Source organism: Botryllus schlosseri, chromosome 14 (assembly GCF_051294905.1).
Source record: "Botryllus schlosseri isolate E-star chromosome 14, Bs_hap1, whole genome shotgun sequence".
Classification (NCBI taxonomy): domain Eukaryota; kingdom Metazoa; phylum Chordata; class Ascidiacea; order Stolidobranchia; family Styelidae; genus Botryllus; species Botryllus schlosseri.
In genome coordinates, this window is record NC_137249.1 from 15,525,261 (window position 1) to 15,551,070 (window position 25,810).

The following is a 25,810-nucleotide window of genomic DNA, read 5'->3' on the forward strand; positions in this document are numbered from 1 at the left end:
ATTGACATCTAGCATAGGTGAATGTCTGATGACTTCTACAACAAATTTCCGAAATGTTTACAACCAGAAATCAACAGTACACTATGCGATATTTAGCACTGAAGCAGGTGCGCGAGAAAGTAGCGTGCTAACCAATTTGTGGTTGCTATGCGTATCTAGTCACGTGATCGAAGTTCTGCAAATGGCCTATTATGTACGTTTTAATGATATTCGTTCGATTTAAATCATACAAAAAGGCTCGTTAAGGTCGGCCAGGTTACGTGAACGTAAGCCGTAATTGTATTTGTAGTATTATCACTGGGCTTCTAACTGTCTACTTAGACAGATACCTTTACAAGTCAGACTCGAAGTGTATTCCCCCCCAGACCACATGCTTGTCTGTCATCAAAACAATCCGGAAACCCATCGCATGATCAATCAAGCATATCATAACACCACATCTCCCTTTTTTAGGGGAAGAGACATCGACACTACTTACATTATATACAAGTCACAATACAGCAGCGATAACAATATATACAAGGTGACACTACCCCTGCAAGGTTAGCAAGAGCAGGGCATTTGCACTTAACAGACAGAGTCACCAGGGAGGTAGACTACTCCCAAGGTGTACAACAGGTTAGGGGATTATTCTGCCCCTGATCTTGAAACCTGTGTGTGGTCAATATTGCTCAATAAATTGTTGTGGCGGATTTCTAATTCTCGAGGATCCTCTCGCGGGATTCTCTCCGGTAGGTTCAGTTGAACCGTTGGCTTCTTGATGGTGTCCTGGTTTCTTCGACGCTACAAGACAATATTCAACCGGTTTATTCTGATGCGGAACAGATGGTTTGGGTTCCTCCGGAGGGTTGTACTTCCGTAAGTGTTTTCGGTTACGCCTCATTAGTCCATTGTTCGTCTCAACGATGATCGCTCTAGGATTTTCATGCATCTCCTTGATGATACCCATCCTTTCGCAATCAGGAATGTATACATGGTCTCCAATTCCGAATCTATCATTCTCAACGACACGATGTCTTTTATTGTAACTCGCAGCCATTTTCTGTCTATACTCCGTCTCCCTTTTTCGAAGATCTTCAACATCAACAGTCTGTGGCCGTAGCTGGTCAGGATGACAAATCACCTTTGTCTTCAATCTGCGTCCCATGCTCAATTGGGCGGGCGATAACCCGGTGTGCAAGGGCGTGTTCCTATAGTTCAGTAGCGTCAGATAGACATCATCTGTTTTCTTGAGCAGGGCCTTTATAGTTTGCACTCCTCTCTCGATGAAGCCATTGCCCTGGCTATATTTTGGAGAAGAGGTGAGGTGCTGAAAATTCCAGGCTCTGGAGAACTGAGAAAATTCAGAGGAAACGAAGACCGAAGCATTGTCCGTAAGCAAGACATCACAGATGCCATGATGAGAGAACACATTCTTGAAGTTAGAAATTGTGTCCCGTGACGAGATCGTTTTCTTTACTGAGAACAGTTCTATGTCTCTGGAGTAGTAATCCATGATCAAAAGGTAGTACTTGTCCTCCAGTTGGAAAAAATCAGCAGCAATTCTAGCCCATGGGCGTGTCGGAAATTCGGTCCCCATCATCGGTTCAGTTCGATCTCGCCGATGCTTTTCACAGTGGTTGCAGTTGAGTACTGCATGTTCAATGTCTTTTGAATAACCCGGCCACCAGCAAGCTTGTGCTGCAAGTTGTCTGGTCTTGGTTATTCCAAGGTGCGATTGGTGAAGGTGCTTCAGAACATCTTCGCGCAACGGCGGTGGTATGACGAGTCTGTTGCTTTTTAGCAAGAGATTGTCATGCACTGTTAACACGTCTCTGAGATTCCAGAAGATACGCAACGGTCCATTTAAAGTTTCTTTGTTCTTTGGCCATCCTCCAACAACATATGTCATAACAGTCGACAGTGTCTTGTCTTCTTTAAGAGCATTCTTTATTTCTTCCAGGCGTCGGTCAGTAGCAGACAGCCCGCTGACCAGAGCACGCACACATGCTTCCGCTTCCTTGTGAAGATCGGTGTCTTCGATGCCATCCGTTGTCGGCAAAGGGCATTGTGATAGCGCGTCTGCTGTGTACATCGACTTTCCTGGCGTGTGGAAAATTGCAAAGTTATAGGACATCAGCCTAATTTTGAATCTTTGAATTCTGACTGGTAATTCGTCAAGAGATTTCGTTGAGAGCAGAGGCACTAGTGGCTTGTGGTCGGTTTCAACTTTCAGATCTTCAATACCAAGTAAGAGTTCTCTCCAGTGCTCCATTGCCCAAGTGATTGCCAAGGCCTCTTTTCCTATCTGGGCGTACCGTTGTTCAGTGTCGCTCATTGATCTGCTGGCATATGCGACTGGGCGAAGGTTATTGTCATCTTGTCTTTGCATTAGAACGGCACCAAGGCCGTAACTGCTGGAGTCAGCTGAGAGCATAGTTTCCCTGTCTGGGCAATACATGGCTAATGTAACATCGGAAGACAGATCGTGTTTCACTCTTGCGAACGATTCCTCTTGTGACGGGCCCCAGTACCACTCAACCTTCTTCGCCAGCAATTCTCGTAACGGCTTGGTCAGTTCCGCTAGGTTGGAGCTAAACTTCATGAGCTGGTTTGCCATTCCCAAGAACCTGCGAAGTTCAGTCTTATCAGTAGGAGCAGCATAATTCACAATAGCCTGCACCTTCTTTGGATCTTTGCTGATACCATCTTGGCCGATGACCTGACCGAGATATTCAAGTTCAGTTGCAGCAATGATGCATTTCTTCTCATTTAGAGTCATGCCAGAGCATTTTAGACGGTCCAATACAGCCTTCAGCGTCTCATCGTGTGTAGTTTGAGTGCCAACTACTAGGATGTCATCCATATGGCAAATCACGTTTGGGATTCCTTGCAGGATTTCACTGATACGTTTTTGGAACGCTTCCGGTGCGCTCGAGATGCCAAATGGTAAGCGACGAAATTGGTATCTCCCAAACGGTGTGATAAACGTTGCCAACTTTCGACTTTCAGGGGCGAGCTCAATTTGATAAAATCCAGAGTTTGCGTCCAGCTTAGTGAAGACCGTCCCCTTTGACAGTTGCCCCAAAGTGCTTTCGACTGTAGGCATAGGGTACAGCTCCCTTTTTACCCCATTATTGAGCTTGGTTAGGTCTACACACAGTCGCACCTTTCCGTCTGGTTTGGCTACGACTACGATTGGAGCACAACAATCTGTAGGTCCCGTCACTTCTTCTATGATACCGAGCTCTTCAAGCTTTTCTATCTCCTCTTTGAGTTTCTGGCGCAATGGGATTGGCACACGACGTGGTAAATTCAAACAGAAGGGCTCAACGCCGTCTTTCATGTGAATAGTAAACGGCTCTCCCAGTTTGCCAATGCCTTTGAATAGCTCTGGGTATGCTTTCTTGACGTCATCTTTGCTCCGCAAACGACTCTCAGGGGTAAGTTTGACTGCCCTGATGGATACTTGAACGTCCTGGCACTTTTGAAGAAGTCCAAGTTCCAGTATAGCAGGAGCGCCAAGGAGTAGCTTATCCGCATCCGATACAATGTAGACTTTCTTTGTTAACGTCTTGAAGTCGGAGCTGAGTTTCATCCGTACAAAACCAACAGTATTGAGAGGTTGTCGATTAACTCCAATGAGCCGTCTATCAGATTTCTGTATAGGCCCATATTGTCTCTTGTACAATCGCCGCGGCATGACAGACACTTCTGCTCCTGAGTCAATAATCCATTTCAGAGTGTTGTTAACGACTCTCAACATGATAGTCCACTGGATAGTCTTAGTAGCCTGTGCTGAACCTACCGATGCTTCTGCTTCCTGGGTTTCGCCCACACTTCCACACATTGCGTCTGGAAGTTCTTCCTCGTCATAACACCCAGCGCTTGGTTCTTCCTCAATCGTTTCGCTATCCAGCACGCGTACATTTCTACTTCTGCACCTTTCCTTATAATGGCCCGTTCTACCACATCTGTAGCATTTTTTTGAGGCTGCTGGACAGAACCCTCTGCCTCTTTTGTGCCGTCGACCGCAAAATGTGCAGTTTATTATAGGCACAGTTTCAACTGCAGGCTTCGTAAAAGTTTGAGGTCTCGCTTTGTTGGCCACCGCTTCTATTGCTGTAGGTGCAGATCTCCGATCAGCATACCTCCGTCTCGTCTCGTGGGTAGTCACAACGTCGATATTCTTCTGAGACGTTAGCTTGTCAAAGTCGATTTCCGATAGCTTGTACAACATCTCAGAATCATCTACGCACCCGACAATAAGTTCAGCCCGAACGGTTGCGTCATACACTGCTGGAGGAAATTGGCATTTTCGTGCAGCCTTTCTGACTGCATGTACCCAAGATGCAAATGATGCACCCTCCTTGCGTTGTAAGAAATGGAAGAATTGAAGGTGTGCTTCAAACCTGCCATCCCGAACCTTGAAACGTTCATCAAACTTCTTCAAGACGGTATCAAGGTCAGTTTTGTCTTCTGCTGCAACTGCTTCCACACCGTCTGATTCTGCGACTGCTTCAGCAAACACGAAATCCTTGTATATTTCCTTTCCTTCCTTGCCTATGTAATGCCGTAATAATCCAACTTTCTGGCGCCCAGATGATTCAGCATGACCTGCCGCATCGATAAAGATCAGGAATTTCTTTTTCCATTCCAGCCAGGCTTCTGCCTCATTCACGGCGCCTATTATTGTGAGATCCCCCGGACCTAATACAACGGCCGCCATAATCTACTTATTAGGCTAGTTCGAAGTTATCCGCTTCCACCATGTAGTATTATCACTGGGCTTCTAACTGTCTACTTAGACAGATACCTTTACAAGTCAGACTCGAAGTGTATTCCCCCCCAGACCACATGCTTGTCTGTCATCAAAACAATCCGGAAACCCATCGCATGATCAATCAAGCATATCATAACACCACAGTATTGCATGTATATTGGGAATTATGGTGCTTAGCAACTACGGCCTTGTGTGCCAATCCTAAGTGTCGTAAACTGTAAGCTACCGTCAATGCGTTTGCAATCAATATATTTGTGATATAACAATGGAGGCTCGGTAAAACCCACAATCATTGAGTGATTGTATAGCAATATGAACTTAAACAAGATACAGCGATTTAGTCGACATCGATTACTTATGACACGAAATTGACGAGTCAATCTGCATTTCTGGTGCGTCGAGTCAAGTCAAGTTATTTTGGCAAAGTGACTCGAGTCAAGTCAAGTTATACGAAAAAGGTAACTCAAGTAATCCCAACACTGCTGCACACATGGGTGCAGTAGAAAAAGACCATGGACAGTTTTTCGAGCAGTAGGCTAATCTAAGCTTTACTGGAAGTCCTGATTACAAAGCACAGGTCAAAAAGCTGCTTGAAAGCTTTCAATATATTGGAGCCCTGATGTCTGTGAAAATGCACTTTCTGAGTTCTCAGTAGAATTACTTTCCAGTCAACTGGGGTGATTACAGCAAGGAACAAGGAGAGAGATTCCACCAAGACCTTCGCCAGATGGAAGAAATGTATCAAGGATACACGGACGTAAACATGTTGGGAGATTGCCGTTGGGGTGTCGGTGCTTAAAGAGAGATCCGCACATAACTCGGCGAGGGAGATAGCGTAGTGGTAAAGATAAGCGCCCACCAATTTGACGGATCCGGTTCGATTCCCATTGGAGGTTTATCTGGGCTCCTCTACCCCACCGTTGTCGTTCTTACGGCGTCAAAAAAGCCAAGAAAAAGACGCGACGAAAGAAAGCCTTCACAAGAAATGATAAGAACTAGCAGAAAGAGCCGCGGCTTCAAAACAGATCAACATCGAAAAGAACTGTGACATCGGGCACTCTAGGCCGAGGTGGTTGTTAGAGTAAAGGATCGCTACTGATGCGTGTCGTTCGACATGCTCCTATCTGTTCATGACATCGCATTGTGTCTTATCGCATTGTGGTTTGAGTGATTGTATGGAAGAGTCACATACAATCACTCAAACCATGACTATCGAAGGTATGTGGTCTATTTCGCCGCCTTAGCTACATTCTGCCAGTCAGCGTGCTGTTGATACTCTTCAACTCTCTATTCCTATCAAAGTTACAATACGGAATTCTTTGTTGGGGTGCTGCCTGCAAGAATACAATTGACCCACTGTAAAAACTTCAACATCGGACCATCCGTATCATTGCCAAAGCCCCACGGGGGCCTGGATGTGCAACTGATAAATCGCTTCTCAAAAGATTTGGTGTTCTTAACTTAGAAGATATGAGGAAGCTAGAAATTGCCAAGTTCATGTATCAGTTCCATTGCGGTCAATGTCCCTCAAATTTCAAGGACTACTTCACCTTGGAGACAAAAGCGCACAAGTACAGCACACGCGCGTCAACGAAGAACAACTACAATATGATCAGGACTGAATACAAGAAAAATGATGTTGCAGTACTGTGCTGTGGATGGCTTCTATCGACACACATGTACCCAGCCATTTATAAGCTATTTTATTATGATAAAACCTGTTCAAAGTGCAGGTTCTATACGGCAAAACATTACGCGGCTAACGATGTCGGCAGGCATGATTGAATTTTTACAAATGCCCTTCCAACATGGCAACATATTTGCTTTTATGAGACTTTTAGGCACTTGCAAATTATACGAGATAGCCGCAATCCAAAGGAATTCATTACTATCAATCTATTGGACATTGGCGTAGCAACAAATTGCCAGCGTGACTAGCGAGGCCGTACAAATGAGCCCGCAGACTATGCCGTAATTTAGCTCACTAGTGTATATAATAACGCGCCATAAACAGCGATATCATCATAAGTTCTGGATGTCATACACTATAGCTGTTCCCGCCAATGATATATGCCGATCATATTGACGCCAATAAATCGCACGTGGTGATGTGTATTGCCTTTCATATTTATATGAAAGAAAACATCACTGTACTGCGTAGAAACGACGCCCGCGTGTCACCTATGTGAGACAATATACCCTGTATTATGATTGTCTTTCGAATTGGCAGATTTGCTAGATGTCTAATGCCATGGATAACAATACTTTACTAGTTATCATTGATCACAAAAACAATAGCTTAGTGACTGTGAAGTGGCTGCCGCGATGTGTAATCGACACGCGGTGTGAGTCATCTTACGCAAACCGCAACACGCACGCTCAAATCGCATGTACTTCTCAGTTCATTACTAGAGAACTACATAAGGTAAACACGTCACTCAGGACTCTTTCGATAGACGATATAGCTGAAAATTAGGTCAAGCGATCACTATAACATAATAAGGATTAGAAATGGCGTCACGGCCAAATGAATACCAGTTTTCTCTTTTCTCAGATGAGAAATCGAGAACACTCGGGATGATTACACTATGATATCCCGACGCAGGCGCCGTCAAATTAGCTCAGTTGGTTGCGCAATGAAACGCAGATTCTGGCGATACTTTAGGCGTTGGTTCAAGTCCCGGCGTTCGGATTTTATGATCATTTTTGTGAATCTGCTCAAATTTTTGCATAGAGGCCCGCCGTTCAGTAAAGGTTAATGGCTACTCCAAGTTGTTTCGACACCTTCCTATCTTTTCATTGTATCGCAGTCTTGTGATGTTTTGAAACGATGAAAATATTAATAAATCTGACTGATTGATTGATTGTGTGTGACTTGTTCAAATGAAAAATATAACCAAACGATATTGATTGAACTCCAAACATGGAAGAGAATCTTTGAAGCAACATTTATTGTCAGCAGAAATCATTTGTGTCATACATTGTTTGCATATCTTTAGTGTAACATATTAACTTCTACCTTCATTGAACCAAATTAAGATTTCTTGGTTAGTTGTAAGTGCTTTATTTCAACTGTGCTATTATATTTTAGTAGTATTTAAAATGTCAATAATTGCAAAAACATTGAATTCGAATAAAAATACCATCTTGCACAAATTGACGACATGCATGATCATTGATCAACTATGCTACCACAAAAATTAGTTTCTTTGTGTACAATAATGATCAAAAGCTAATAATTGAATATGTCATGAAGAAAAACTGGTTGCAATTTTGAGTTAAGCGCAAAAAATTGATCCAAAATCAGTTAAAATATGTTTGACCTTTGAAAATTAATTTTCAAATGCAGCACAGAGTAATTTTCCACTAGTCTCAATTGCTTAGTTAGACACAATTTGAGATGAATCGAAAAAACCCTTGATTTTACATTTTTATCAAAGGGGCTTTTGGTACTGCGATCGTTGTTAACGGGGGCGTTATGCAAAATATAGTTAATATTATATTAACTCATATGATTAGTCTTACCTGGGCCACAATTATATTCAACCAGCAGATACTTTGTTGAGCCATAGCAAGTGTCTCCAAACATTCCATTGTTAGCCCATAAAGTACAACTTGTCTTTCCATTACACTGTCTTCGAGCATACGAGAGCTGGCTATGTTGGCCACAATCGCGTCTCTGTGAACCACATCTGAAAAGCAATCCACGTAAAACCCGATTAAAAATATGATTGCCTGTTAACAGCAAGTTCCTGATATGCCATATTGTAGTTGAGGCAGACGTGGTGATGGTCAAAGTAGTCACGGAGGCTACTCAAGTAGTAGAACTATAAGTAGTGCTTTTCAAAGGAGTCAAAAACTACTACTAGAATTTGCAGTCTTTGAAGACTACACAAGTAGTTTTGAAAGGCAGTAATAAATACCGTCTCATGAAACGACAACACCAGTGGAAACTGATTTCAGCGGACCATGCAGAGAGATGAGTTTGTGTTGCTACATCCCATGCAGGAGATATATATATTCAATGGCATAAGGCAGTGGTTCTCAACCTTTTTGACCTCACGGCACCCTTTGGAAATGAAAAATAGTTCGCGGCACACCATCACAGTGGTTCCAGACTTTTTTGGCTTACGGAACCTGCAAACTACCATAATACTTATTAGCACCCATAGTAATGCCGACTAATGTGTCCGGTGACCACCTCGGCAATCAATCCAACATGTTTCTGTACTTCTTTTTTTTACATCAACTTCTTCATTTTAATAATTCTAGTAAACTTTTGTACGTAAAGCGTTCCTCATATAGGTTACCAAGCCGTGGCAGACAGTCGTCGTGTTCCTCGTGCCAGAGAGGAAAGGAAAGGACGTAGTTTATTTTTGTCCATGATGTTTTTGCGACATATACACCGACTCATGATACACATCAGACATGGGGTAATCGCGATTAGTAATCGTAATCGATTACGACGATTACAGCATTTTCAAGTAATCGTAATCGCAATCGATTACATTCGAAAAAATTCCGAAGTAATCGTAATCGTAATCGACTACTTCGCATATCTAATCGATTTCTTAGTGAAAGAACGATTACTTTTTATTTGTACAAGGACTATGACATAAACTGAACATTCGTGAATAAGGAAGAGATATTATTCCAGGTTCTCGATAGCACAAACGTCTGATTTCCAAATGCTATTGCTGATTATTACGTCAGAAGTAGCCTATTAGCTTTGCTCGTCATTGCGTAAGAAGTATCCACAGTAAATAGATATTCGATGTACGTAGCCTACATTAGTGTGGATGTAAGAACACCCGCCGTGCTGTATATCAGATTATCAACACGTTCCATACGCCACTGCCTCGCAGCAGGATAATTAATCTCCATTCTGCCTAGTTTAAAATAGTAACTTATGTATTGATGTTTGGCTATGCTTAGTTAAACGCAGTTTGACCGTTGCTTCGGGAGAGCAGTAGGCCTATGTACTACGTACGTACACCGGACAAAGAATTGAAATTTTGTACTCGCCAAATAAAACATTACGGTTCCCACATGGAAGCAGTAAAAATCAACAGCTAATGATATATAATCATAACCGAGCCGTCTTTGCCGTTTCTTGTAATGGCAGCTTGCAGTACATTATCTGTATGAAGTTGAAGGCAGAATTTTATGTTCGTTTCATCGGGCCACGGCTTCATCTTATTCTCATATGACTCTACTTGAAACGGGCGTCAATCGTTATTTCACAATTCTTTACTCAACATTGGGACCTGCAGCCATGTCCATGGGCTTCAATATCATGTTAACGTGGGTGGTATAGCTAGAATCTGGACCTAAATAGCAATTCGTCCCCCAGTTCAAACATTGGTCTTTGGCCCCATAGGGTGGTATTTTCAAGTTGAAGACTGAATTTCGTCAATATTTTTAGTAATTGCATTATATTACTATTAATTTTCAATCTTCTCTCAGCCCCGATGGTCAGATTTACCTGTAGAGCTGGAAGCAAGTAATTCATACTTATATGTCCGGTATCTTGTTATAATTACTTTAGTTTATGTTGTTAATTCGTGACCTCCGGTCTGTTATATGGTCAAAAGATACTGAAGTGGCGCAAGAACTTTGGTGAGACGCACACTCACACAAATTGTCATGTCTTTAAAACTCTCTGGGTGCCCCGGGTGGCATTTGTATTATGAGCTCAGATTGGAAGGACCGGACTATTAGTCACGTCCACCCAGCGTGGCTATTGACAATGGACACATACCCAAAGTTTCGACCAAGGTCCTTCTTTAGTAGCACACTTCGTGAAGTCGCATGTTGGTCGAAACTGCGTATGGCTTTTGGTGTGTCGTGGCACGGTATTGACTGGCACCTGAATGCCTATTACTATAAATTAGGTTGCATTTAAAACAAAAATCAATTTAAAACAGACATGTTTAAAACAAAGGCCCTTGTTTGAAAAATGTTTTTTTTAACCACGACGTCACCATTATAAAATTGTGACGTCATAGTGGATTGAGATTGACAATTGAAAATATAGGGTAAATATAGCTCATTTGACGAAATATCTGGACTATAACTGTTGAACAGACTATTTTGAGGGTTCCAACCATCCCATATCGATGTACGTCGGCCAAATCAAGTGGTAATTGTCCGTAGGCTCATACAAAATGTTTTTTGGAAAGTGTTTACACAATTATGGCATAATGTTACAACTTTAAAAACAAAATTTAGTTTGTTTTAAAGCCTTTCTTTTTAAAACACCGTTTAAAACAAGTTTTAAACAACCATTTGTTTTAAATGCAACCCTACTATAAATAATGTATGCTTTGTTTTAGGAGGAGACGTATGCATTTCTAAATCAAGCTATCCAGAGAGAATTTTCAAGTTGATCAAATCTCTCGAAAAGACTGTATAATTTATGTTGGTTTACGAAATACTTTTGAGTCCCCTTCGATCTCGCTCCCCGCCCTATTGGGAAATTTGGGGGCGGCGGTTATTGACCTGGCAAGAATGCAAATCGTTGGGTGCGATAAATCGACCACTATAAAAATGGGCAATCGGTACATCATGACGTAACATGCCAATGACGCATCTTTTTTTAAGGAAGATTGTTATCTCATTAGGCCTTTTCAGCGCAATCCCTATTTTGTCTTCCGATATAACTTCTAAGATGCAAAATAAATGTAATCGTGACTCGTGAGTAATCGTGATTACTTTTCCAATGTAATCGTAATCGTAATCGACTACTTCCTGATTTTGCTGTAATCGTAATCGTAATCGTAATCGCGTAATTCAGAAGTAATCGTAATCCCAATCGATTACATTCATGAAGTAATCACCCCATGTCTGATACACATACACACGATCTGCGCATATGCATACCATGAGTGCATGCTGTGCATATGCCGCTGGACAAGGAAGTGCAGATATAGCCCTTACGACTTTTCAAGTCATGCACCACCCATCCATGCTATCCCAGTAATGCATGAGCGCCAAGCAGGGAAGCCATGGATACCAGTGTTACTAATCAGGTCTTTGGTCTGACCCGGCGGGGATCGAACCCACGACCTACCGATCAAGAAGCACGACGCTTAACCATTACGCTATCTTACAGAATATCGTTCCTTCGTGATTACAACAAACAGGGCGTATTCAGACGAATGTGAAAGCGATGATTTTGATATAAGACTTCACGGAAACTTCGGGCTGCCCTTAGATACGATTTCATAAGATTTGTTTGACAATAAATCTGCCCATGCACTGCCTCATAGGGTCGAAGAGGTCAAGCGCGATCGCCGCTAACGAATATGGAGGCGTAGAGGTGTAGGCTATACCAGGATATACAATGCATTTTCACGCAGATCGTGTAGCACGCGTGAGGATAGCCTTAGCCATACCTCAATAGTTCTACTGGCAGCCACCCGCAGTTCAATTATACTTCCAACAAACCAAGATTATAACTTCAGCGGCGAAGAGGTTTGTTAACTGATATAATTAGATCAACCTTGTCAATTCTCATATTCGTCGTCAGTAACACAACGTTGTGCTACAAGCCTACATTTTAACGGCAGTGCCGGCACGATAACAATCGCAATGTGGATTGCCATGTTTGAAATTCGAATTTGTAAACGCGAATGTCAATCCCAAACGAGTTCAGTTCTCGCTGGTGATTGTGGAGACAGTGAGGATTAGAAAACTGCATTGTCATACAGGCGCCACCGTCTCTGCTCTTTTCTGCATGCGATCAATCAACGTATTGTGCAAAACTGAATTCAGCCTTCAAGGCACACGATCTGCCCTGTAAAGCGAATTCGAGGGGGATATTGATTGCGGGCATGTAATATCAATTTTGATTTGTCAAATGTACAAACTTCACATAAGCTCGATTTAGATTACTTTTCGTTTGCTATAGACTAGAATTATTTTTCGCATAATTTCAAAATGCCGCAGAAATCTCTCGCGGCACACTTGCGAGATGTAAATGGCACACTAGTGTTCCGCGGCACAGCGGTTGGGAACCACTGGCATAAGGTTTCGACCGCACCATATACAAATGATTGCTTTGCTACAGAAGAGTGGTTTTATACCAAGGGAGGGCAAACCGACGCTCGCAAGGCGCATGCGGATCTTTCAGCGTTTGAGTGCGGCTCTTTAGTGACTAGCCACCAAACTGTCCGTTGGGATTGCCAGCATTATGGTTGCATTTTGCGATATGACAATAAAAGTAGGGGCGCAAAATATTTCACTATCATGAAGAGGGGCGTGTCAAAAAAGGTTTGAGAACCGCTATTCTAAGGATTCCATGAAAGGCCACTGAAAATGTTTGTATTCATATTTCAATGAATGCTTCCTACCCTTTGATTGTAATGCGATGTTGTTGAGTTTTGATCCAATGAAATCAATAATTAACTGTAGTTATAGGTACCGATTTAATGTAACCGAAATGACACATAAAGTATTGTAAAATATTGATTTGATTGAATGATGAAAATAAGGCCAACAATCCAACTGTGTGGGCAATACAAAAAGTTGTTGATGGAATTGTAACTCACAATTGTGTGGACGACCTCCTTCCATAAAAAGCCAATGTTGGAAAAATTTGTCCATATGGACAGCTTATACTTCTTGAACTACTTTCGCAAACCGCCACAATCTGGGTTGGGGTGGTCATATTGAAATGGATAGTACTGAGATTACTGGTCACCTAAATATTCCCAGTCTAATTACAATACAATCTGAAAATAACATATTGGTTCCATAAACAGAGATACTACATTTAACAATTTCAAATTAAAATGGTGATTCGCACGTCAAATGCCAGTGCAAATCAATATTTTCCTTTGGTATAGTGTCCAAATCTGGTGGTTGTCATTGTTTCCAGCCAGGGTTCTATTGACTCGCATCAAATACATGACTCGAATCGCGATTTTTGGTGACTTGACTTGAGTCATTTTCTCAAATGCGGTAAATGACTCGACTCTAGTCAATTTCTGTATCAACTCAACTTGTACTCGAGTCATTTTGCAAGTCATATAACTGGAAACTAGGACAGTCAAGACAGACATTTCACTGTAACTTACATCAATTACAATAACCACTGTATTTGTGAAAACTTATTGCGAACACCACCAGTATATTTCGCGCGAAGCACGACGAACAATCCGTGTATTTGATGAATTTTGTCTAAAGAGAACTCACGGATATATAGAACTATAGTTCCACTATACAAATTCGCATCCCTATGTGAACCACTACACCAACTATAATGCTACGCCATTTTTCTTCAGCGCCCCATTGAGTCCCAGAGACTCCCATATCACTCCCAAGCGTTTCCGCGGATTCCGCAACCTTTAAAATCCAAATCGTCCCTGGGGGGCACTGGGGACAAAGTTAAGAACCACTGGATTGAAAGAGTACTCCAATTCGTTTCCGCATCCTCCTATCTTTTGATAATATCGCAATCCTGAGGTGGTTTGATTTGATGAAATATTAATAAAATGATGATGAATATGTAAACAATTACCTAGGACCTTAAAGGCTGGTAGAGAGCATCCTAAAAGAAATCTCAAGAATTGCAAATCGTGTTTAACACAATCCCATATCAACTTCATCATCACATCTAATTGCTTCCAAATATCATGTGTTGCTCGTGGTTATAGGCCTACTACAAAATCAAAAGAAAAGTTATGGACACATACTCCTCTTATAATTTCTTTATGGTATTTACATTCATTGCATTAAACCTTTGTTTCTCCAATAACTATGGATATTGTTTAATAAACACGTTAGATCTGTTGCAGTCAGAGAGAGGTCCAACAAGAAAATTACAAGGTTCGAAGGTTGTAACGACGAAATAAAAAGTCAGACGTTCGAGTCAAGCCTGTAATATCGATCGATAATAGCAAACTGAAGTTGCAATGGATGATCTTATGAATCCAATAAATAAAGTGGGGCCAGAACGACTACCTGACGAAAATGATCTCGAAAAAATTCATATTAGCCCCTAGTAAACACGTAAGCCAAGCTGGTGATGGAAAATCCTAGATCACGGTAGAAGACCAAGGAAATGAAGGAATGGTTATGTCCGGATACGCAACAATGGGCCTCGTTTCTATCGTATTACGTCATAATCGCATGGCGCCATGGGCGGGTGATAGGTGAACTCTGCGGCAATATTTACAATATTTTTCTTGCCCCAAAATTTCACCTACTTCGCTTCGCTATGTTCACTACACTGTGTTGACATTTATCTATACTCGTATATCTTAGGGTTACCACACGTCCGTCCTCTTTTAAGGGGATTTTCCTCTTTTTTTTTACTTTTTTAAAAGTGTCCTCGGAGGACACCTAATGGGAGACATTCATACACTTGGGGGAGCCAAAAGCTCGTCCTAGTGATCCATTGCTTACATTGGATACCGAAAGAAACGTCGTCTTGATTTGTTGTCTTTTGACATCCCTAGCGTAGCTGGTTGGAAGTCAAACGTCCCTACACGGTAAAGGATAACCTAATAACACCTGGAAAGTATTTTCCATATTTGATGATCATCATCATCATCATTGGTTTATTAGCAATTTTATCAGTTCAATACACCACAAATTTGCGATACAATGAAAAGACTGATTGCTGCAGACACTGGCGTAGCCAGCGAGGGGCGAAAGGGGCGATCGCCCCCCCCCCAAATTTTTGGAAAATTTTTCGTAAAACCAATAAATATGACATTATTTTAGGGCAGATGAATGCAACCTAAAAACTTTCTTCGCGCTTCGCGCGATTTAGTGTCCATGATCATAACTGTCTTGATTTTATAATCGGTGTCCCGAAAAAAAATCTTCCGCAAATACCCACAATTGATTTTAGCTGCATTCTTAATTATGAGAATACAACAGTACCAGTAGATACACGAGAGTAACTCAAGGTCGTTGAGTTGATTGAGTTTAGGGTTGTCAGCTCAGTATGGGGATTGGGGACTGTTAGCTCCGACAATTCCCGTTACGGGACACACGAAGACATATAAAGTAGGTTATTACATGCGACTCCGCAAAGTGCGCTCCCAAAATGATTGACGGCCATAAAACCGACGCATGTATTCGATATAGATTTTCGGGTACTTAAATGGCTGGCGCCTAATGATCCTGTCCCTGCAATCTGACTTCTCCGACATGAATGCGACTGGCACAGGAAAATATAGCCAACTCCCTTTAAAAAGTGCTAATTTGAAATCGCACGAGTCTGATCAAAGGAGTTTTGTAATTTGGTCTGGTATATATATCAGCAATTCCAATCTCTAAACTAGCATCAATCTTTACCAGAGGTCACTAAATAACCGTTCTTCAACGAAGTAATTATTAAGAATGGAATCCACTTGCTCATATACACGCACCAATATTATTGATCAAATACTTTCATTTATTCAAAAACATGTACGCTCCGCGCGACTAGGTCCGAAATGCACACTGCTTTTCAACTGGAAGCAACTGGAAACTTCCATAGGGTATGTGTGTGCGTGCGTCTAAGAATCGTCTGAATGAATGGTAGTGATCAAATTGTCCATGGCAGGATGTACGGTTCTGCGAGGTGTTCCCACGGGAGAGCTTCCCTAAACTCATAAAAATCTCCCCCCCCCCCCCCCCCCCCGCAATAAAAAAAATGTAATTCTGGCTACGACCTTGTGTATGAGCGATCTCTTGAGTGGTGACAGCTTTCTCCGCAAGTCATGAAGTAACAACATTAAATGACAACTGTCCCGCCCAGCGTCCACCCTATACAAACTCTAAATCAGTGGTTCTCAACCTTTTTGTCGTCGCGGACCCTCTTTGCACCTTCACGTACCCCGGCGGACCCCCAGTTCATATTTCAAATTTGCCTCTATTATCATGCAACCTTCATCTGTCTTGTGCAATTATTATCTGTAGGCTAGTGATAAACAACAGCGAAATGACCTTTCTTGAAAATAACATCGACTTTTTATTATTTTAAAGCGAATTCTGTAGCTGCATTTCTTGAAATACAGGGCTATGTCTTGAAAATCCACGTCGTCGATTTGATATGAACGAGTGCCGAGAATCCATTTCCACAGAGATAGGTGGTGGCGAATGTAATAATAACGCGTAACGCGTCCGACGACACATTTGGCTATGATGGCAACATACATGGATCAATATATCCTCCAGCCTATAGTCATTTCTATCTAGCAGCTCATCGTGAAGTTATTCTGGAATAGCGGTCGGTGTATTTCATAGGAGAAAATGGATCTCTGCATACAATTATTTCCAAAACCCCAGCTAAACAATCCTAAACAGCAATGTGTTCGTATAAGTAGGCTATTGGCCATTAAAATGACTTTGCGCGGTGGAATATTTCATCTCAGACGGCCATTCTCTGTTTATGTGAGTCCTGAACTTTCAGCAGTTATGAAGCGAAAGTGCTTCATCATCAAACCAAAAATAGTTTATTATTATTAGGTTATCAACCATTTTGCAAATTTGGAGTTTTCGTTGATCCCTTGAAAAGGCTTTGCGGATCACCGGTTGAGAACCACTGCTCTAAATAGTCTTGCCGTGTGTTATGAACATAGTCTAAGTGTACTAGCCCTGAATGATCGATGACACCACTTCTATCAGCTTTGCTGGTAAATCTGATAATGAAAACGTATTTGCAAAATGCAAGTAACAATATAATGAACAATTTTCATTCTTTAACTAAAAAATTTTCGCGCTTGGCGCGAAAGTATTGACGTCAGAGTCAGGGATATATAGAACAGTTCTATATATCCCTGGTCAGAGTTTTCTACAATCACACATCACTTTATATGAGCGGAATATATGCATAAAGATCGCCTCAGATGTTGTGTTAGTCATCCAATAAGGGCCCAAGACCATCGTTTTAGCCCATTTTTCCTTATCTTTAGGTGGGAGGGGCTCATTTACGTCATCGAATTTTTCGCCCCCCCCCAAATATTTTTTCTGGCTACGCCCTTGGCTGCAGATGGCTATTATCTGAAGAAAAATCACAGATGGTATGCCCAAGTACAAGGCCAAATGACTTGTATGAAACTATATGTTGTTTTATGTATACATTTCGTAATGTGCACATGGAAAATATATAGTTTGACCCATAATTTGTTCCTAAGGGTGGAGCCCAATTTCTCTGCTGAGTGGCGATCCTGTACTCAGCAACGATTTCGTTACTCAACTCACGCCAAAAAGTATACTCACCAGAGTTGGATCAATTGTAATTTGGAATTGTAATTGATGTAATTATTTACATTTTTCAATGTAATTGTAATGTAATTGTAATTGAAGCATTTTTATTTTGTGTAATTGTAATTGTAATTGTAATTTGACAAAAATTTTGCTCAATTACAATTTCAATTACATTAAATTGCTATTGAGACCTGACAAGCACAACATAAAATAATTGACTTATAATGCGTTCTCTTTAAATGTCGACAAGGAATTTGGTGGATTCATTCGCGGAAGCCCTTGACTGCGCCCTTGCGGGCGAAGTTTTTTTTATCTTCACCGCTATGCTGGCCTCGGCTGCCATTGTATACAATTTTTAGATTACTAACCAACGGATGGATTCGCAACACGTGACTCACGATTGAATACGCCGAGAAGCGAACTGCTGAGCCGGCTAAAAGCAGCAGAATTGATAGTCCCATAGCTGGCGATCCAAGCGTCGAAATTTGATATGTATGGTCCTAATCGAAAGCTAGTGTCGCACTGATTCCGCAATAAAAGTATATTTCCAGGCAATGGTGCCATCCCAAAATAGTCGTGAAAGTCTGGGAATCGGCATTGTTCTGAACAATCGCTGGGCGTAATTGGTAATTGTTGTGGTCATGCTGCTGCAGCGCTCTCACTTTTCAGAACAGTCGGCCTTAAACGGCTATTTTGGAGCAGTTACATTGCCCTGACGAGATTTTATTTTGTATTTTCGGAATTAGTACATCAATAGCTTACGATAAAGACCAGATGCATCAAATTTGGACGCATGGATCGCCAGCTCTAGGACTACAAAGTTTGCTGCTTTTAGCCGGCTCTGCAGTACGTTTGTCGGTGCATTCATCCGTGACTCACATCTTGCGCATCTATCCGTGGGTTGGCAATCTACAATACGATTTCAGATCACGATGCTGCATCGTTACTTCGTCTGGCTAACTAACCAGATCACTGGATATTATATAAAGTCTTATCTGACAGAGCACGGTTTTGTTTTTACTCCTCATCCTAATTCCTACGTCCCTCGATAAAAATAATATTATTTCTTTAATTATATACTATATACGCAAATCCAACACGTTCATATATTATAATACTTTTTCAACGACATACTGCACCCTATCCTTAATCCTAACCCATAGGAAATTAGGTAAATAACATTTTACTTTTCCAATTACGTGAGCCATAATTACCGAGCATACAAAACACGCTTATATTACGTCACAATGACATCTTACATATCATACTATGTACGCACATAAACGCATTTATTACTACACAATCTGAACTAGACTTGAATTGTTGTTGAATACGACGCTACGGTTGTCAAGGAGCACGGTTGAATTTACGATTATTCAATTACATGTTCAACAGCAGCAATTGTAATTGTAATTGTAATATAATTGAAGCATGCAAGGAGTAATTGTAATTGTAATTGTAATTTGATATTTTTAGCATGGAGTAATTGTAATAGACACTTACGTGACCTTTGACACGAACCAATCAGGTTGCAGCAGGATGTAAACAAAGAACGAGGCCGGGCATGCTTACTATGAGCGCTTATGGAAAAGGGTTCAAAAATGAAGGTTTTTAGCAAAATTACATTGAATTGAGAATAGCTGACTTTGGTGAATGGTAATAACGTAGAGCTAGTATGTATTTGCAGTGTTCTAACCTACAATAAACATGAATGGTGGCAAGCACTCGTCAGCATGGTATGTCCAAATAAATGGATTTCTGACAACTTTTCGGATGAAGCAACTATTGCTGTATTATCCTTAGTCGTATACTATAGGACTGTCGTACCGAATAGCATGAATTAGATTAATCTTGAGTGAGGATATGTGGGGTATTAATTATGTGGGCTTTGCGTTATCTGCGTTCTATTTATGGAATCGTATATAGTACAGTCTACAGCAGTGGTTCCCAAACTTTTTCGGTGTGAGGGCCAAATTTAGAATTTCAGAGTACGGTCGGGGCCGCACGAATACTACGGCTATGAAACGGACCCAAAGAGCAGTCATCATGGGTATTTCGGAGTAGTTTTATTGCCCTGGCGTGATTTCAAAACTGTACACTGTTTACCGCTACTTATCTGCTGCATTGGGTGTCCGTTGAGTGAATCAGCTTTTCTCGTCTAAACGCGCCAAGCGCGAGAAATTTCTTTAGTTTCATGACTGAATCGGTCAATATGATCGGGAATTGCATGTATTGCTATCAATTTTCATCTTGTCTCTGTTCACGTAATCTGATTTACCGGTGGAGCTGAGTGAGGTGTGTTTGTTAAGGTATAGGCCCCCTCAATAGGAATTAAACATATCCGGGGGTATACCCGTTGGCAGGAACGTAACGGCACTTCGTCAGGACCCTGGGCTCCCATAGGGTGATAAACTGACCCCGCATGACGTTGTTCGCTTTTGCCACGAAATTAAAGTTGTACTGTTTATTGAGACAGCGCGACGCCCGAATATTTCGATAATTCATGATAAAATCGGTGAATAAGATCGGGAATCGCGTGGTTCTCGTCTTTATGCCCACGTAATCCGATTTACCGGTAGAGCTGAGTGAGAGGTGTCTTGAAACTGCAGACCCCGTAAAATTAAACATATTCGGGCGGGCAGAATCCTAGGTATGACTTCTTCACATGATGTTATTTCGTGACATCCTGATGTCTGCTATATCAAAAAATGTAGAATTGCCCAAACCTACTAAACTGGAAGATCACACGATTTCAGATTGGTATTTCTTCACTGGCATATAATTTTCTTTCCTGCAGGATGGTATTTGTTTTGTGGGGTTCAGATTGCCAAGACAAGAACATTCGGGGCCAGTCATTTAGGCGCCTATATGGACAAATAAACCTATATGTATTTTGTATATATAACGAAGCTTTTGGTATTTCGAAGTTTTTGGTCAGCATAAAAGCAGTCCTTTACGGCCAAGGCTTTCTCGCTGGCGATCGTTCACACTTCTTGGAGTCACATGTTACACGGCCTAAAACTTTATATGTCTTGGTGCGTTGTGGTGCGGTCATGGCCAACGCTGATATGCCCATTTCTATAAATCTTGCATGTTTTTTCTTGGGGAGAGTACCCAATAATCAAGATATGCGGTGAATTAAATTCGCGCCCAGCGCGAAAAATTTTTGAAGAAGTTGCATAAATTTTCAAAAAATAGTCTATAATTTAAGCCAATTCACGAAATAATTTTGGGCCCCCTTCGAGCTCGGCCCCCTAAATTGGGGAGTTCGGGGTGCGGCAGTTACGGCCCTGAATATAGGACTACCAATTATGCTGCTTTTAGCCGACTAAGCAGTATGCATCTCGGCGTATTCAACCGTGAGTCACGTGATGCACATCAATAGTTATCATAGGGTTACCATACGTCCTCTTGTAAGATGATTTGTCCTCTTTTTTGATTGTTTTTAAAGTGTCCTCGGAGGACGCCCAAATGTCTTATTTTTTGAGATTTTGTCTTCTTTTTTGAGGATTTTGGTTACATATAGGGTCAAATTCGACTGATATAGATTAAGTCAGCATTGTAGGAACGCTACGGCGGCTATTTCGTAGCCGGACCGGGAAGTTTTTTTTTCATTGTTAAAGAAAAACTGTATTTTCCGGGAGTTGAGCCTCTTTTTCTTTTTTACTCAAGCGACCACGAGGGAGAGATTTTCCTCCGGTTTTGTGAGTTATCAATACCTATTTATATCTATAGCTACTGCTCGTTCAACTGGAAAGTTAGGGCACATTGCATTGAAACAGCAGTGACATAACGTTAGCAGTCTATACTCACAACTTTCCTGCAATTCTATAATTAAAAACCACACAGGTCAAGTCAAGCAAGAGTATTTTATAAATATATATTTTATTTTTGTCAATAATCGATTTCCTAATATATTTGGGGGGCCGCAAGAAGGCTCTCTGGGGGCCGCATGCGGCCCTCAGGGCCGCACTTGGGAATCACTGGTCTACAGTCTGCATCATTATATAGAAAATTACTGTTACACTGGACACTTGTCTGCATATTCAATGATCATATTAATATGATAGGCAATATGATCCGTTCCCAGCTGAAATTGTCATTTTTTTGTTCTAGCTCGTGTATTGAATCAATCAGGACAAATGCCGGATAAACACTGTGCTAATAGCCTGTGTAACTTGGAGATGACTACTCAGACCGTTCCTGGTGTGCGCTTGTACCTTTCCCAGAGCCAATAACATGCATGGAAGAATCTAAAATCTGGATAAAGGCATGTGGACTTCCTTGTAGTCATCTGAATTCTCATTTTATTATTAAAATGACATATCTATTATTGTACCAAAAATATTGAATCGTGACATAATTAGGATGAAATAATTCTGTATTTCAGAATGAGTCTAATCTGAAATGCAGTCACACTTGACGCCACAATCGACTTGGTGTGTGTCTCGTTTTATTCCACAGTTTTGCTGCATGATGGTGTGGGTTGAAATTGTTGAGAGCAATATATTCAATAATGAGATGAATAGTTGAAATTGGTAGCGGTGATACGTTGCATGAGTCTGACGAGTACGCCTTGATAGGTGCCTGCACAGCAGTGTTGCTCTGTAAAATAAACATATTATATATTTTGTGCAGGCTTGATGGATATCTTTAATGAAGCTGCAGAAAGAGGAAGTCGATGGATAAAACGCAAGAAAATCAAATTTCTGGAAGAAGTAGAAGCACAAAACAGGAAACTCGTCCAGGAAAATTACAAATTGACGGACAATTATTGCTAGTGAAGTTCAGTTCTCAGAGGAGCATCATAATGTCAAAAGATGCGGAGAAGCTGAAATTTCATGCTAGACTACAATAAATTATTTCTGAATTGTCCGACTTATCCTACTGACATCAAATTTATAGTATTGCTGTAAGCATAGTATTAAACCGTATGTAACTGCTTCATTAAATTTCGATTTGGCCATGTAGATATGTGGTTCTTAAAAATGCACCATTTGCATTCATTCATGATTTCTCAAAACTGGAATGATTACTGACTGTCAATAGATTACATACAACTTTGAAAGGATTGATGGATTGTTGTGCACTTACTTTTGCGTAGGAACTGTTCACAGGGACCATTTCAGATCGAAATATTAGTGAAATATGTGGGTTCGACAAGAAATGTGAGATAGGCTAATGATGGAGTTCAGCTATGGTGAACCAGGAAATGCTATCATGGCAGAAAAAGGATTCACCATTGAGTCTGAAATCAAGAAATTGAATCTAGATTTAAATATTCCTGCACATGATTTGTATGCCTGAGCCAGACTGTTCCACAACAAGAAAGATGGTGAGACAGCGTATTCATATTGAACAGCTGATCGGAAGAATCAACAAGTATAAAATTTTGTCTGGTGTCATACTATGCAGCATTGTGTATCAACTAACCAAATATGGACTAATTGCTTACTCTAATTCAAGATTGAAAATTAAAAATGAATGATACAACATATTCAGCAATTGTGAAAATTCAGTTCCATTGTGAATATCGTAATGCCTAATAGCATGCTATGGATCGTAATTGTGCTGTGCCATGGTCTATGTGTACCAACAGTGCATGTCTATTCATACTATAATCCAGTGGTGCGCATTGAAGCTCACTTAGATGCCCAATTTGTTGAATGAACAATTCTCCAGGTGAAAATGTTCCAGGATTATTTGTGTTTGGTGGAATGTTATAAAACTGAAGACACCAGATACGCACCAAAATCTACCTTGAGGCAGGAGTTGATCGGTTGCGAGTACGGTCGAGAGATGGTTTGTCAATCACGATCGAGCTCACTGATGCTGATGCAAATCACAATGCAGTCCTTGTAGCTTTAGGTGCTGGATTGTCTTAATGAATGCATATGCATGAGAGCATATATCAGAACCCAATGTGAAAATAAATCATGGTTACAATATCTATTGCAGGAGTCTCTGACAAAATGTCTTTTTCCTTACTTACCCTGTCTTACAAGTGCAAGACGAATCAATAATGGATTTTATGAGAATGTGTATTTCCATTGAGTGTGATATCTCTCTTTTCCGCAAGTTGCAATGACATTGGCTGTTCACTAGAATAACCCTTCAACAAAGAGTGAATTGTCTCCTCAATCTTTGTCCCTAAGTCGTGTGCATAGCGCTCCATGAAATACTTCGTAGCTTTCTCCGCGGTGTTAGAAGAAGATGCTGTTCCACTCAAATCCAGAAATTCGATAGAATCTCCATAGCTTTCAAGTTTCATAATCAATACACTAAAATTGTGATGTGTGGCAGAAGCTGTATTTTATAGCATATATTTCTGAACATGAGATATGCTTGAAAATTTCGCTCCAGACCTGGAGCCTATGAAATCGTCAACATATGCATTGCCACAATCCTATAGTATAGTATACAACAATCGTCGCTTAATCCGAAAAGTTGTCAAAAATCCATGCATTTGGACACAGCACGCTGATGCGTACTTGCCACCATTCATGTTCATCCTTGACTGAAAGCTGCAACTACATACTAGCTCTACGCTATTAGTATTCATTAAGACCAGTCATCCCCAATTCAACGTAATTTTGCTTAAAACCTTCATTTTTCAACCTTTTTCCATAAGAGCTCATAGTAAGCTTGCCCGGCCTTGTTCTTTGTTTACATCCTGCTGCAACCTGATTGGTTCGTGTCAAAGGTCACGTAAGTGTCTATTGTAATGTAATGGGGCTGTTCCACTTCATTTTGAACACGCGGTGGCGACAAAGGTAACTCGACCCAAATCTGTTTTGTTGCTATATGCTTTACTATGGGAATAGACTAAACATGGACCGAATTTCGTCTCTTGGCGTACAACGAGGATGGTGAAAGTATCCATATCAATATAAATCATCCATATGGATATTAAATAACTGTTGGCCGACGAAAATGAGGCTATTTCTTGGCGTCTTGTCCTCGTGCTGGACATTGGCACCCTGGCAGGCCAATATGGAATCGGTGTCTCGTGCACACCAAAGATTCTACTGACTGCACACAGGTGTGACGCCGAGTACCGCCTTGGCACACCAAAGATATTGCGCTAAACGTACCGGGATTCCAACCTGGCTGGCAGGTTGCAGCTTACCGGTACATTGCTGTAAATTTTCCGAGAGTCGTTGATATGGCAAGTGTTATATGCCTCATTGTGTAAGGATGACGGTCATTTGATCGCAGAAGATGCATCAATTAGAAACAAAAAGGGAGGATGGGTTCCGTTTACGAAGAGGTATGGATGCCTGGTCCTCTCCTGGAAAAGTAGCCTGCAGAATATCATTTCACCAGCATGATTTATCCTGCTTCCGCTGCAGTAAATCAGTAACCCCGTGAGTGTTGTGTGTTGTGGAAAATTATGCTATGTACATTGTACATTTGCTGCTGTGAGGTCCTACAATATCATGCGTTTGAATTACAATGAAGCTGATGAAACTTCAGTCAAGGCACCCTCGTCTATTCTGTTTTCAATGAAAGAGGTTGCAGAAGAGACGTCATTGTCAAAAGCTGTTGCAAAAGAATAAACCGTACAAGTCAGCAGTCACGGAATCTTGTTCTGACAATTCAACAATTCGGAAAAGGGGATAGCTGAATCTACAGAGATTCACTCGTTATTGAAAGAAGCATACTCTATAGTTGATGTAAAGCAACCATCATTCCAATTATAAATCCTGAACACTCAGCACTGTCGGATATTGAAAGCATGGCGTCATTTGTGTACTTCCAACTGAAAGACTTGGCAATCAGGCTTAGTTGTAAGACAACTATCTCATATTACTTCAACAAAACAGGACTATTGTCGGTGGC

The 25,810-nt window shown here is 41.1% G+C and overlaps 1 protein-coding gene and 1 long non-coding RNA gene across 4 annotated transcripts in view; both read right to left on the minus strand.

Annotated features, from left to right (window-relative positions):
* The window catches only part of LOC145455755 (uncharacterized), a 30,324-nt gene extending 16,801 nt beyond the window's left edge, over nucleotides 1-13,523 (minus strand). For both annotated transcript variants that reach the window (XM_080333733.1, XM_080333734.1), the window contains exons 1-2: nucleotides 13,315-13,523; nucleotides 8,288-8,454 (exon numbers count right to left, since the gene is read on the minus strand). In XM_080333733.1, coding sequence (XP_080189859.1) covers nucleotides 8,288-8,454; nucleotides 13,315-13,433 — 286 coding nt within the window. In that variant the 5' untranslated portion in view covers nucleotides 13,434-13,523. The remainder of the gene's footprint in view (nucleotides 1-8,287; nucleotides 8,455-13,314) is intronic.
* An 8,881-nt stretch (nucleotides 13,524-22,404) lies between these two features.
* LOC145455900 (uncharacterized) lies at nucleotides 22,405-24,683 on the minus strand. Of its 2 annotated transcripts, none has more exons than XR_013920460.1 (2): nucleotides 23,728-24,683; nucleotides 22,405-22,573 (listed from the first exon to the last, which is right to left on the minus strand). It is a non-coding gene; the product is annotated as an uncharacterized LOC145455900 (long non-coding RNA). The 2 variants fall into 2 exon arrangements; XR_013920459.1 differs by having other exon boundaries at nucleotides 23,718-24,683.
* Nucleotides 24,684-25,810: the final 1,127 nt, after the last annotated feature.